Source organism: Triticum urartu, chromosome 1A, assembly GCF_056163025.1.
Source record: "Triticum urartu cultivar PI428250 chromosome 1A, HENAU_Tu73, whole genome shotgun sequence".
Lineage (NCBI taxonomy): Eukaryota > Viridiplantae > Streptophyta > Magnoliopsida > Poales > Poaceae > Triticum > Triticum urartu.
The window spans coordinates 576046832-576059089 of NC_141873.1; the positions used below are offsets into that span (position 1 = coordinate 576046832).

Sequence of the window (12258 nt, forward strand, 5' to 3'; positions counted from 1 at the left end):
TTGTTGGTGGCTTTAGCCATGAGGCACTTGGCGGTGATGCTCTCGTTGGGTGAGTCGAAGAGAGACACCCGTGACGTTGTTGCAATGGCAACGGAGGCCATGGCAACCGACTCATCATCTTCATCATCGTCATCATCCTCATTGTCCTCTTCTTGCACAACCAAAGCCTTGGGATGAGTCTTCTTGGTGAAGTTGTTCTTGTTGGGGAACGACTTGGCCTTGTCCTTTCGGATGAGTTTGCCACCATTGTCTTCCCTCTTCTCATACGGGCATTCCGCAATGAAATGACTCACGTTGCCGCAATTGTAGCAAGTCCTTACACGTTGCTTGCTCCTTGTGCCACTCGAGTTGTTTTTGCTAAAGTTGGGCCTCGAGTTTTTCTTGCTCCAAAATTGCCTTGAAGCAAGTGCCATGTGTTCATGATATGCATACTTCATATCTTCGGGGTTGCTCTCCTCTTCTTCCTCTTCTTCTTCTTCCACGGTGAGCTTGGCCTTCAATGCAAGGTTAGGCTTCTTTGCCCGTTGAGAACGGAGCACCGCATTGTCGGCGGTCTTGTCCAAAATGTTCATGGCCACAAACTCATACAACACTTCGCTTGAGGTCAAAGTGTGGAAGTCCGGTCTTTGACGAATGACGGAGGACATGGCCTTGTGATAGGGCATCATTGCCTTGAGGAATTTGCGCTTGATCCAATTGTCATCCGTGTCCTTGCTCCCGTGATCTCGTAGTGAGACCGCGAGTTTGGTTACTCTCCGATAGAGCTCACGAGGTTCTTCATCTTCCTTCATTGCAAACTCATCGGCCTCATCTTGTACCACTTCATAGTTGGAGCGTTGAATGCTTGCGCTTCCCCGGTAGAGAGACACGACACAATGCCATGCATCTTTGGCCAAGGCGAAGGGACGAAGATGAGGTAGGTCTTCAGGTGGAATTGCATCTTGAATGATGAAGAGAGCATTCTCATTGAATTGATTGTCCGCGGCTTCTCGAGGAGTGAAGTTGCTTGGATCATGTGGATAGAAACGTTCTTCAATGATTCTCCAAAGGTTAGTGTTCACATGATTTAAATGACATTTAAAGCGGTAAACCCAAGAATCAAAATCCTCATTTTTCACAATCTTAGAGGGAGGACCGGCATGATTCAAATGAGTGGAAGGAACCGGTCCACCATAAACAAGTGGTGGTTCCACATGGGCAAAGATGCCGGTGCCATTCTTGCCACTAGAAGAAGGAGCCTTTTCACTACTAGCTTCCCCCTTTTTGGGGATAGCATCCGACACCTTGTTGGTGGGATCACCCACTTTCAACGGTGCGGTGGATAGTTTAAGCCCCTCAAGAAATTTAGTAAACATGCTTTCAACTTCGGTCGTCATGGAGGTTTTTAATGTCTCCAAGGCCACATTGAACTCCTCACGAGAGACCGAAGTTCCCCCATCTCCCGTAGACGAGATCGGATTCACACAGGAGTGTTCCTCCACACCGTCTATGGTATCAACCATACTCTTTGGGCGGTAAAGTCCTTAATAAAAAGACGAGGCTCTGATACCAATTGAAAGGATCGATATGGTTGACTAGAGGGGGGTGAATAGGCAACTACCAATTTTTAGCTTTTCTTTACCAAATTAAACTTTGCATCAAAGTAGGTTGTCTAGATGTGCAACTAGGTGAGCAACCTATATGATGCAATAACAACAAGCATACAAGCAAGCAAGGGAAGAAACACTAAAGAGCTTGCACAAGTAAAGGTAAGAGATAACCAAGAGTGGATCCGGTGAAGACGAGGATGTGTTACCGAAGTTCCTTCCTTTTGAGGGGAAGTACGTCTCCGTTGGAGCGGTGTGGAGGCACAATGCTCCCCAAGAAGCCACTAGGGCCACCGTATTCTCCTCACGCCCTCACACAATGCGAGATGCCGTGATTCCACTATTGGTGCCCTTGAAGGCGGCGACCGAACCTTTACAAACAAGGTTGGGGCAATCTCCACAACTTAATCGGAGGCTCCCAACAAGACCACGAAGCTTCACCACAATGGAATATGGCTCCGAGGTGACCTCAACCGTCTAGGGTGCTCAAACACCCAAGAGTAACAAGATCCGCTAGGGATGAGTGGGGGAATCAAAAATCCCTTGGTGGAAGTGTAGATCGGAGCCTTCTCAACCACTCCCGAGCAAATCAACAAGTTTGATTGGCTAGAGAGATAGATCGGGCGAAAATGAAGCTTGGAGTATTTAATGGAGCTTGAGCAATAAATGGAGCTTGGGGGAGGAAGAGGTAGGTGAGAAGGAAGAAGGGGACTCCCTTTTATAGTGGGGGCAACTTGTTGCCCCCCACCAACCAGCCCCGCACAGGGCGGTACTACCGCTGAGAGGGGGTGGTACTATCGCCAGGACAACGGTACTGCCGCGCCAGCCAGCGGTACTGCCGCGCTGAGGAGACTAGTAGGGAACGGACCCAAATGCGGTACTACCGCGGTGGTAGGGCGGTACTACCGCTCCTGGAACGGTACTACCGCCACTACAACCGTGACTAGTGCCGCAAAACCCGACACGAGAGAAAGACCTCTCGAATCGAGGCGGTAGGAGCCAGACTGCCCAGCGGTACTACGGCAGTGGGGTCAAGGGCGGTAGTACCCTGTGGAGCGGTACTGCCGCTTGTGACCCTTCGGCCGTAGTACCGCAGGCAGTGCGGTACTACCGCTGGGGCGCGAGAGAAAGAGAGAAGAAATCTCTCAAAGAAGCTGAGAACAAGGCGGAGGTGCCAGGCCCCCAGCGGTACTACTGCTGTGGAGCCACGGGCGGTACTACCGCTGCGGAGCGGTACTGCCGCTTGTGGCTCCTCAACGGTACTACCGCTGGGTGCGCGGTACTACCGCTTTGACCCAGACAGGACAAGGAAGAGAGAGGAGAGATCTCTTCAATGAAAAGGAAAAGCTCGGAGGGTGAGAAGCTGATGTGTACGTGATGATTCCACCCATGCAAAACCCCAGCGGACCCCCTCTTGATAGTACGGTGCCCTCTACGCAACTAGTCCACCGAGAAAGAAATGAAAGAGCTACACCGTCTTGAAATACACTCCGAGGGAAAGAAGGCGTCTTGTGCCAGGGGAGAATCTGTGAATTATTCAAAGCACAAGATTAGTCCGCAAATATGTTGTCATCAATCACCAAAACTACCTTGAGAGAGATATGTCGTAACAATCCCGCAACTAACTCATTAGTTGCAATGCTTGCAAGGCTTATAGTGATGTGCATTACCAAGTGGGCCCAGAGATACATATCCGACAATCGGAGTGACAAATCTTAATCTCGAAATACGCCAATCCAACAAGTACCTTTGGAGACATCTGTAGAGCACCTTTATAATCACCCAGTTACGTTGTGACGTTTGGTAGCACACAAAGTGTTCCTCCGGTAAACGGGAGTTGCATAATCTCATAGTCATAGGAACATGTATAAGTCATGAAGAAAGCAATAGCAGAATACTAAACGATCGAGTGCTAAGCTAACAGAATGGGTCAAGTCAATCACATCATTCTCCTAATGATGTGATCCCGTTAATCAAATGACAACTCATGTCAATGGCTAGGAAACATAACCATCTTTGATCAACGAGCTAGTCAAGTAGAGGCATAGTAGTGACACTCTGTTTGTCTATGTATTCACACAAGTATTATGTTTTCGGTTAATACAATTCTAGTATGAATAATAAACATTTATCATGAATTAAGGAAATAAATAATAACTTTATTATTGCCTCTAGGGCATATTTCCTTCATAAACCTCCACATGTTTCCTTACTCGAACATGAAACAACATATATTGTTTTATGATAAAAAGGAGCATCGTTGCGAATGGCTGCTTCAACAAGAGTAGAGGATGGGCGCCGATGACAAAACGCCTGGGAATGGGTTGGGAGCTTATCTGTTTCTTTGTTTTGAGTTTCTTCATTGGAATAGTTTGAAGTTTCTTCCTAGATAGCTATAGTTGTTTTAAGCTTTGTCACTACTGTATACTGCGGACAGGGGATGGAGCCCTGCGTGGTAACCATTTCACCCCCAGGTTTTTTAGTCATTCTCCCCCTGGAGGCCAAGGTAGGGTGTGTGGGGGTCGAGAAAAAACTGTTTTATGACTATGTTTATGTGGTTTCCTTTCATCTCAATGAAATGAAATCGGGGCCGTGCTCCTTAATTCAAAAAAAAAAGGAGCATCTTTGGACTCATGACTTCCTCTGCCAAGAGAGAAAGAGTCGAAGATACCGAAGGAAAGTTGGGTGGGCGCAAAACCAGTTCGTGGAAACACGGACAACATAATACACACGAGTGATCAAATTACGGTGTACTAATTTTGTTTTTTGACAGGAATTACAGCGTACTATTGATTGCTCCACATAACCCTCGCGTTGTACGTACGTACTGTAGTACATCTGACCGAACCGACACGCATTCATCACCACCACCAGCCTATGACCCCATTGATTGATAGCTCTCTCCCACGCTCCATCTCTGCACAGCTCAGGCACAGGCAGCACCGATCGAATTATGCTAGCATCATGACCAAATTACATACACCTGCACGCCACTAGCTATGTGTAGAGTACGATTTACAGTCACGCATCACTGAGACGGAATCATGGATCCTGGTGAAGACAATTACAAGCCGCTTCAGACAGCGAGATCCAGCGCCAGTGCACCACACACACCAGTGTACGAGTGTGCTAGTGGCTAGTGTGATGGCCGGGACAAAAGCAAGCACCAACCAAGAACGGATCAATCAATCAATGGTTCCACTTCCACCCACCAAATGGCGCTAAATCCAAGCATAACCAAGCCGCATTTTACAGATCGACTCTCTCTCTCTCAACCGGCGCGCGCTGAGGTGGTGGTGAGGTAGCTCGGGCTCCCCGTGCCCACCGCGCGCACTCCACTCACTCACTCTCCTCTTCTTCACCCCCACCACTTGGTTTTGGTGGCATTGATAACGCTTACTCTGCACTCCACTCGAGGAAGGTATGGAGAGAATGCTGCAGCAGGAGGAGGAGCAGCAGGCGGCGCGGCGGCGGCGGAGCCCGGGGGGATGGGAGGGGGCGGGGGCGGCCACCGTGGACGAGGCCTCCATGGAGCGCAGCAAGAGCTTCGTCAACGCCCTGCAGGTCGGTGCATTCCTTCCCCAGATCCCACGCGCCTCCGCTCTGCTCCACGGTGGATCCAGCCGGCTCTGTTCTTGACGGTTTTGGTGGGTGCAGGAGCTCAAGAACCTGCGGCCGCAGCTCTACTCCGCCTCCGAGTACTGCGAGAGGTCCTACCTCAACACCCACCAGAAGCAGATGTGAGCCACCGCCACCTCATCTCTGCTCCTCCATTGCCAACCTCTCTGCACATCTCGTTCTCACTCTGACAGGGAGAATTTACCATCTTGCTAACATGGTGGACTGGTGATTCCTCTTACAATTGCATTTTGCGTGCTACCTAGTACATGTTGTCTCTGTTTTGTCACTTGGCATAGGGCCTAACTGAATTGAACTGAAGGTTGGTGCAGCATGCAATAGGTACTATAAGGTAGCTTGATGTCCATATGTGAGTATGTGACTAGCTAGGCAACAAATGCTGCTAGCTGAACTGAACAAGGATATGTCATTTTGGTTTTATCTGGGATTTTTGGAATCATCCAACAACAGCCTGCCTGTGTACGTATGTACTAGCCGATGAAGGAGTGGTGGCATTCAGAGTACTCTAGTACAGTATTTGTTTTCTGAAGATATCTCTTTTCTGAACAACAGCCAGCCTGCCTATGTACCATGTACTGGCGATTGGATTTATTCTGGGTGTTCCCCAATCATGTGGTGTCAGTTTGTCACTTGGTTCGAATTATATCAAAGGGGTTCACCCTGCTCATGTCTGACAGTGCAGAAGCAAGTTCTGAAGCATGGAGTAGAGTCAATTTTGTATGGTAAATTTGGTGAATGAACAGTCAACAGTGTAGTGATTTGTAATGCACATCATAACCTTGCTTCAGAATATGACATGTTTTTCCTCGTGAATACTGAACTTGCTAATCGTGGTCAGGGTGCTGGACAACTTGAAGGACTACGCGGTGCGGGCGGTTGTCAACGCCGTCGACCACCTAGGCACTGTGGCCTACAAACTGACGGACCTATTCGAGCAGCAGGCTTCCGAGATCTCGACCTTCGAGCTAAAGCTTGCGCGCTTGAACCAGGTATTTGCTTGATGTTTATCACTAAGATGCGCAGTCTATGGCGGCGAAACAATGCAGCTAATATGACACTTGCTCTGTTGTCCACCCATAGCAAATCTTCACCTGCCAAATCTATGTGGACAAAGAAGGCTCCAGGCAGCAGCAGATGATGGGGGCAAGCATGAAGCACCACAAGCACTACATCCTACCATGTAAGAAGAAATTCTGAACTTGCAGTCTTATCCTTTTCTGAAATTTTTAGTATAGTAAGTGAAAAAAAGCTGAACTTAACTTGAGAATTCTCTGTGCAAATGTAGCTACTGGTTATAAGAGAACTCAGGCCGTTGCGCACCTGGGAACCGACACTAATCAGGAATCACAGCCTAGACCTTACCCCTCAGGTGCTTCTTCTTTCAAATTTCATTTGCCACTCTGTGCCAATCACAATACGTGCCTAAACAAGAAAAATCTTGGATTTCTGTGTGTGCAGCAAAGACGCTTTCCTGGCATCTGGCATCGGACAATAGCCCTTCGGCAAATGGAGCACATAAACCTACATTCATGTAAGACAGTCATCCCAATTTCTTTTAACTTTGTTTATGTGACACATGTTGTTTCTTATGCCAAGCCTAACTTGCCGCCGCCCGGTTTTTGTGCAGCCTAGATGACACGATACCGTCCAAACTCGCATCAGATGGTCCGCATCTTCTTGGTACATCCGTTTTACATCCGTTTGAGTTCTTAGAGGGCATGGAATCATATGAATGTGGTTTCACCTGTCAAGTGCACATATTTTTGAACTTCTGCTCTAAGACAACATATTTGTTAACTCTCAAACTAGAATTTTGATTGCTGAGTTTACTTTGCAAATTGTCAACTGGATGTTTCATGTGAATTGCTGATGTTTCAGGTAAGGAGTTGCCTGCTTCTCCCGTGCGTAGGCCTTTGCAACTTAACAGGAATATCAAATCCGACGTCGCACAAAAGGTTGGCGCAAAGGTAAATTAGAATATGATGTAAACCTTTCAAGAAATCACACTATGCTAAGAAGGGCATCATCCTTATGTCGTAATCTATCCGTGCCAGATTTCGATTTGGTTATCCTAGTTTCTTAACGGTACCATTGTGTGCATTTTCAGGATCTGTCGGCGTTTAGTTCTTTCGACAGGCCTACAGGGCGTGAAATCCAAAAGGCTCCTGCCAGCACTAAGAGCGTGCTAGCATCTCTTTTTATCAAGCACAAGTCAGCAAAGATGAAAAGTATCTCAGCTCGATGATCCTCCCTTGATGTAATTGAAGTTTGTTGTAATAACCAGTACAAGCCAAGTAAAATGCAATTGTATCTCTTCAAGATGTCAAGTCATAACATCTCTTATCTGTGTAATATGTGCTGATTCAAAGCCTGTAATGAAAATCATATGCAAGTTTGGAAGTGTGTTTAGTTATATTCATCCAATAGCATGATCTTCCTTGAGATACTGATTTGACTAGTAAATTGTACGTGCTTTGCACGTCATTTAAATGTATATAAAAAGCATGGGAAAATACATTTGAATATGTACTTCCTTTCCTAGAATTGTTTTGGACAAGATCCAAGTTGGTTCTTACCTCTCTAGAATCCAGATTGTTCTAGTCCCTTTTTATTAGAGTATCAGATAAGCATGTCGATAGATGCTTCTAGAACACATGAGATGGTAGAGTTGGGGGTTCAATTAGAAGGCTACATGGCAGAATCCTATGAGTTGAAAACTTTATCCAACGGATGATAATGCTCGGATTTGTCATCTCTTGACCGTTGGATCGGCATACCCAACGATTAATATGTGGAGCTATTGGCACACTATATAGTGGTATAGAAAAATATTTTGCAAATCCTTTTATTACATAAACAATCAAGTGGACGAAGCACAAAACTAGATGGCTCGCCTCATAAGTGAGAAGGATACATGTTGAAATGCAAGATGAGATGGTCTAATGGCACAAAAAAGTGTCACCCAGCTCAAAACACATGAAGGGGAATAGTTGTTGATGATGGATAATGTGTCCAAGTACAAAGGATTGCTTTCAGATACCTTCCTTTGTGCTATATTCATCTGGAAACATGATCTTCCTTGATATGATCATTTAAGAGTGTTTTACAAGCCTTTCCTTACATAAATGATCAATTGGAGGAAACACAAAACCAGACGGCTCGCCTCATAAGTCATAACTCATAAGGATACATGTAAATGGTATAACATGGTAGCACAAGAAAGTGCCACCTAGCTCAGAACACGTTGAAGGGGAGAGTTCCCAATGATGGATAGTGTGTCCAAGTATAAAGGATCACTTGCAGATACCTTACTAAATTCCGTGGCCAAGCATGAATGGCTTCGCTCATTCCTCGCCAATTAAGATCTTGACTGGTCACCTGTCTCAATGCATTCATAGGAATCACAAGCTTCGCATAAACCATTGCAAGACTTAAAATAGGCGCCGTCGATTTGGAACAATCTCTGGGCTGTTATTCTTCATCATCGCAACAAACTCCTGGTAGTTAATTTTCCCATCCTAGGCAAAAAAATAGGAAATGCTGTAGTGAGTAAGTGAGTTCAGTAGTGCTTCATTTGAACGTTTTACTGGGACTTGTGAGCATAAGGATTAGTAATGTTTACATCCACCAAAAAGGTTAAAGCAAATTGTTTTAAGGCGTGATTTTTTATGGCTGGAGCTTATATAAAAGCGATGAACTCGGTTGGTTTATCTAATCTAACATAACAAAATGAGTTTTTAAACAAAGCAGTATTGATGGAAGCCTAGGTGCTTACATTAAAGTGATGAACTCTGTTGGTTTATCTAATCTAACATAAGAAAATGAGTTCTTAAAACAAAGCAGTTTGGATAGAAGTCCAGGTGCTTCGCTTCGACATAAATCAGGCTGTTAATTTTATCTCATAGACACTATTTTTTGTATACATCCACAATCTAACAGAGATGACACAAATTCCCGAATATCTTGAAACGAAACCTCCTACCATGTCTCCAAGATGATCTGTTTAGTCTATTATATTCTCGAACTGAATAGTAAGTTAGCAAAATCGATACAATATTTTACGTCTTCATGACTGAGATAATGTATGCTCAGGAAGCAGATAATGGACTTATTTGGGCTTTTGCTGGAGTTACTCACATGATCTGTATCCACTTCAGCAATGATATCTTTGATTGTTGCCTCATCACCCATATCATACTTCTTCAGAGCTTCTTCCAACTCATCAACTGTTATGTACCTATGCAAAAGGAAAGTTTGCAAGCAACTTGATGGTTAATGAAATACTTAAAAGTTGGCAGATTAATTTAAGAATAGTTACAAGTGAAATTACCCGCTGTGGTCCTTGTCAAAGTATTCGAATGCTTTAAATATGTGGTCTTCCTTCTCTAGTCTATTCATGTGCATTGTTGCCGATATGAATTCAACATAATCAATGGTCCCATTTCCATCAACATCAGCCTGTTCAACAACGTAAGATAATGATTAAGGAGCTGAAACAGAAAGTGCTGGAGTAGTCAGGCGACACGGACCGTTCTACCAGAAACGTGGACAAGTCGATTTCGATTGAGGTCGTTATACCGACTAAAGTCGTATGGTATCATTCACTATCTTCCTTTTTAGATATAAGTGCACACCCCCTGCAGCCTTTTAGTAAATGATTGGCACTAATACAGAACAGAGAGAAATATGCACCGTTTTTTGTTTCTATTATGATATTTGTACCATGCCATGCCGATAAGATAAGCGTGCATAGACAGGAAGGAAGAAGATAAATTAAGCAAGCATACCGCCTCCATTAACTGTCTTATTTCTGATTCGGTAATTTTGGTACCAAGCTTTGGTAAGCCAGCCCTTAGTTCATCAAGGGTAATTGTCCCACTATTATCAGTATCCAGGGACTTGAACATTTCTCTTAAGCCCACGATCTCTTCCTCTGACAAGCTCTCTGCAACAATCTGAATATAGAAGGGAAATGATCACCAAGATTTAAATGGACTGCCAAGCAAGAAAAGAAAAAAGATTGGAGTTCAGATCATTTGAGTACCTTCAAGGCAACCTTCTTAAGCTTGTTCATCGCCCTGAACTGCTTCATTCTACTGATCACTGTAATATCAAGTGGTTTATCTGGGGCTTCTCCATCCTCTCTAATCCATGGATGATCTGCGTGCTTAAACAGATTAGATTGCGACACTAATACACTATCATGCACATGAGCAAAATGATCTGCACAACCAAGATTGTCAGTGAATGGGTGGAGAAGAGACTTACTCAAAATTTCAGCAGCCGTAAGCCGCTCCTTGGGGTCCTGCCGTAGCATCCTCTTGACCAAGTCTTTAGCCCCATTCGAAATCGATGGCCAGGGATCGGACGAGAAATCAATGTGACCTTTGAGAACAGCATCAAATATACCCTCCTCGTTCTCTGGTAATCAAAACCAAGTGGGAAAAGGAGACACAGAGGGTTCATGTTAGGATAACTGAACTCATTTCCCAGCCTCTGCCTCAATAACAATGCAAAAATTGATTGAGCCGCGAGATGCACCTGCCCAGAATGGAGGAACGCCGGAGAGGAGAATGTAGAGGATAACTCCAGCACTCCAAATGTCAGCCTCAGCTCCGTATCGCCGCTTCAGCACCTCCGGAGCCACATAGTATGCACTCCCAACAAGATCCCTGAACTGCTCGCCTGCATTTCCATCATCCACCCTTTAATCTCGAGCACAACTTGAGCTCGGTTATTACTAGTAAATTGAAGCGAGCTAGCACACTACAGATACACTAGTAAGTCGTGGTTAATTGCAGAGACAACATGAACTAAGGCGAATAGTTGAAGGTTTTTCCCCTCTCCCTTTCCAGACACTAGTAAATTCAGTAACCACCATGAACTGAATTCATCAGTGCAATTAACTAGTCAATGAATCACTGACCGGGCTTGAAGAAGACGGAGAGCCCGAAATCGGTGGCCTTGAGCGGGGAGTCCTCCCTCTTATTCAAAAACAAGAAGTTCTCGGGCTTGAGGTCGCGGTGCATGACCCCCATGGAGTGGCAGCTATGCACAACACTGACGACCTCCCGGCAGAGCGTGGCGGCGGCGCGCTCGGAGTAGTGGCCGCGGGCGATGATGCGGTCGAAGAGCTCGCCGCCCTCGCAGAGCTCCATGACGAGGTTGACGGAGTGGCGGTCCTCGTAGGCGCCGCGCAGCTCGACGATGCTGCGGTGGCCCGTGAGGTGGTGCATGATCTGCACCTCCCGCCGCGCGTCCTCCACGTCGTCGGCGCGGGCCAGCTTCCGCGCCGCGATGGACTTGCAGGCGTAGCGCGCGCCGGTGGACTTGTGGGTGGCGAGGTAGGTGACGCCGAACTGGCCCCGGCCCAGCTCCCGGCCGAAGGTGTAGGTGGCGCGGACGTCCTCCATCGGCCGGCCCAGGACCCGGCCGATGTCCGGGGGGAGCGGGGGCTGGGGCTGGGGTGGGGGTTGGGGGTGCTGGGGAGGGGGTGGGGGAGACGGGGTTTGGGGCGGGCGGCGGTGGCGGGGGCGGGGCCAGTTGGGCTGCTTGGGGTGGGAGGGCTGCGGGGGAGGAGGAGGGTGGTCGGAGCGCTGGCGGGAGGCGCGGCCGCCCATGACGGCGGGGGGAGCGGCGGCGGGTCGGCGGAGAGGGGAGTGGAGTGGGAGGTGTGGTGGTGGGGGAGGAGGCGTCCATGGTTTTGGGTTGCGCCCCAGCTTTTCTGTTCCGTTTTTTTTTTGAGGGTAATTTTCTGTTCCGTTTTGGTGGGCGTAGGGTCGTCGGGTCCAACCCCGTGCCGGGGCAGCCAGGCTGCTGACCCGTGCCGTGCGGCGTGCGGCGCGTGGGGCCGGGGTGTCAGTGGGCGGGCGGTGGGGGATAACGTTCGGTCGAGGTGGATGGATAGTGGGGGCCGTTGACGGGTGGGGCAGTTGCGTCGTGGTTTCTGGCAGTAGTACTAGATTTCCTTGACGCGGAGTTGAGTGGAATGTGGCGTGGATTGGATTGGTTGCAGTGGACTGTTGCACAGTCC

The 12258-nt window shown here is 47.2% G+C and overlaps 2 protein-coding genes across 3 annotated transcripts; one reads left to right on the top strand and one right to left on the bottom strand.

The window, feature by feature from the left end:
* Positions 1-4771: 4771 nt before the first annotated feature.
* LOC125531388 (putative protein ABIL4) lies at positions 4772-7644 on the top strand. 2 transcript variants are annotated; one of them, XM_048695818.2, is made up of 9 exons: positions 4772-5150; positions 5244-5326; positions 6064-6214; positions 6306-6405; positions 6511-6594; positions 6684-6756; positions 6853-6890; positions 7104-7192; positions 7333-7644. In XM_048695818.2, exons 1-9 carry the CDS (start codon positions 5010-5012, stop codon positions 7468-7470), a joined length of 897 nt encoding a protein of 298 aa, XP_048551775.2. In that variant the 5' UTR covers positions 4772-5009; the 3' UTR covers positions 7471-7644. The 2 variants fall into 2 exon arrangements, with proteins under 2 accessions (XP_048551775.2, XP_048551765.2); XM_048695808.2 differs by having other exon boundaries at positions 4777-5150; positions 6853-6905.
* Positions 7645-8202: 558 nt separating this feature from the next.
* Positions 8203-11860, bottom strand: LOC125531380 (calcium-dependent protein kinase 1). The gene is made up of 8 exons (XM_048695798.2): positions 11152-11860; positions 10767-10910; positions 10494-10646; positions 10270-10385; positions 10013-10180; positions 9556-9683; positions 9363-9462; positions 8203-8743 (listed from the first exon to the last, which is right to left on the bottom strand). The coding sequence occupies exons 1-8, from the start codon at positions 11843-11845 to the stop codon at positions 8657-8659; spliced, it is 1590 nt and encodes a 529-aa protein (XP_048551755.1). The 5' UTR covers positions 11846-11860; the 3' UTR covers positions 8203-8656.
* Between the last annotated feature and the right edge of the window lie 398 nt (positions 11861-12258).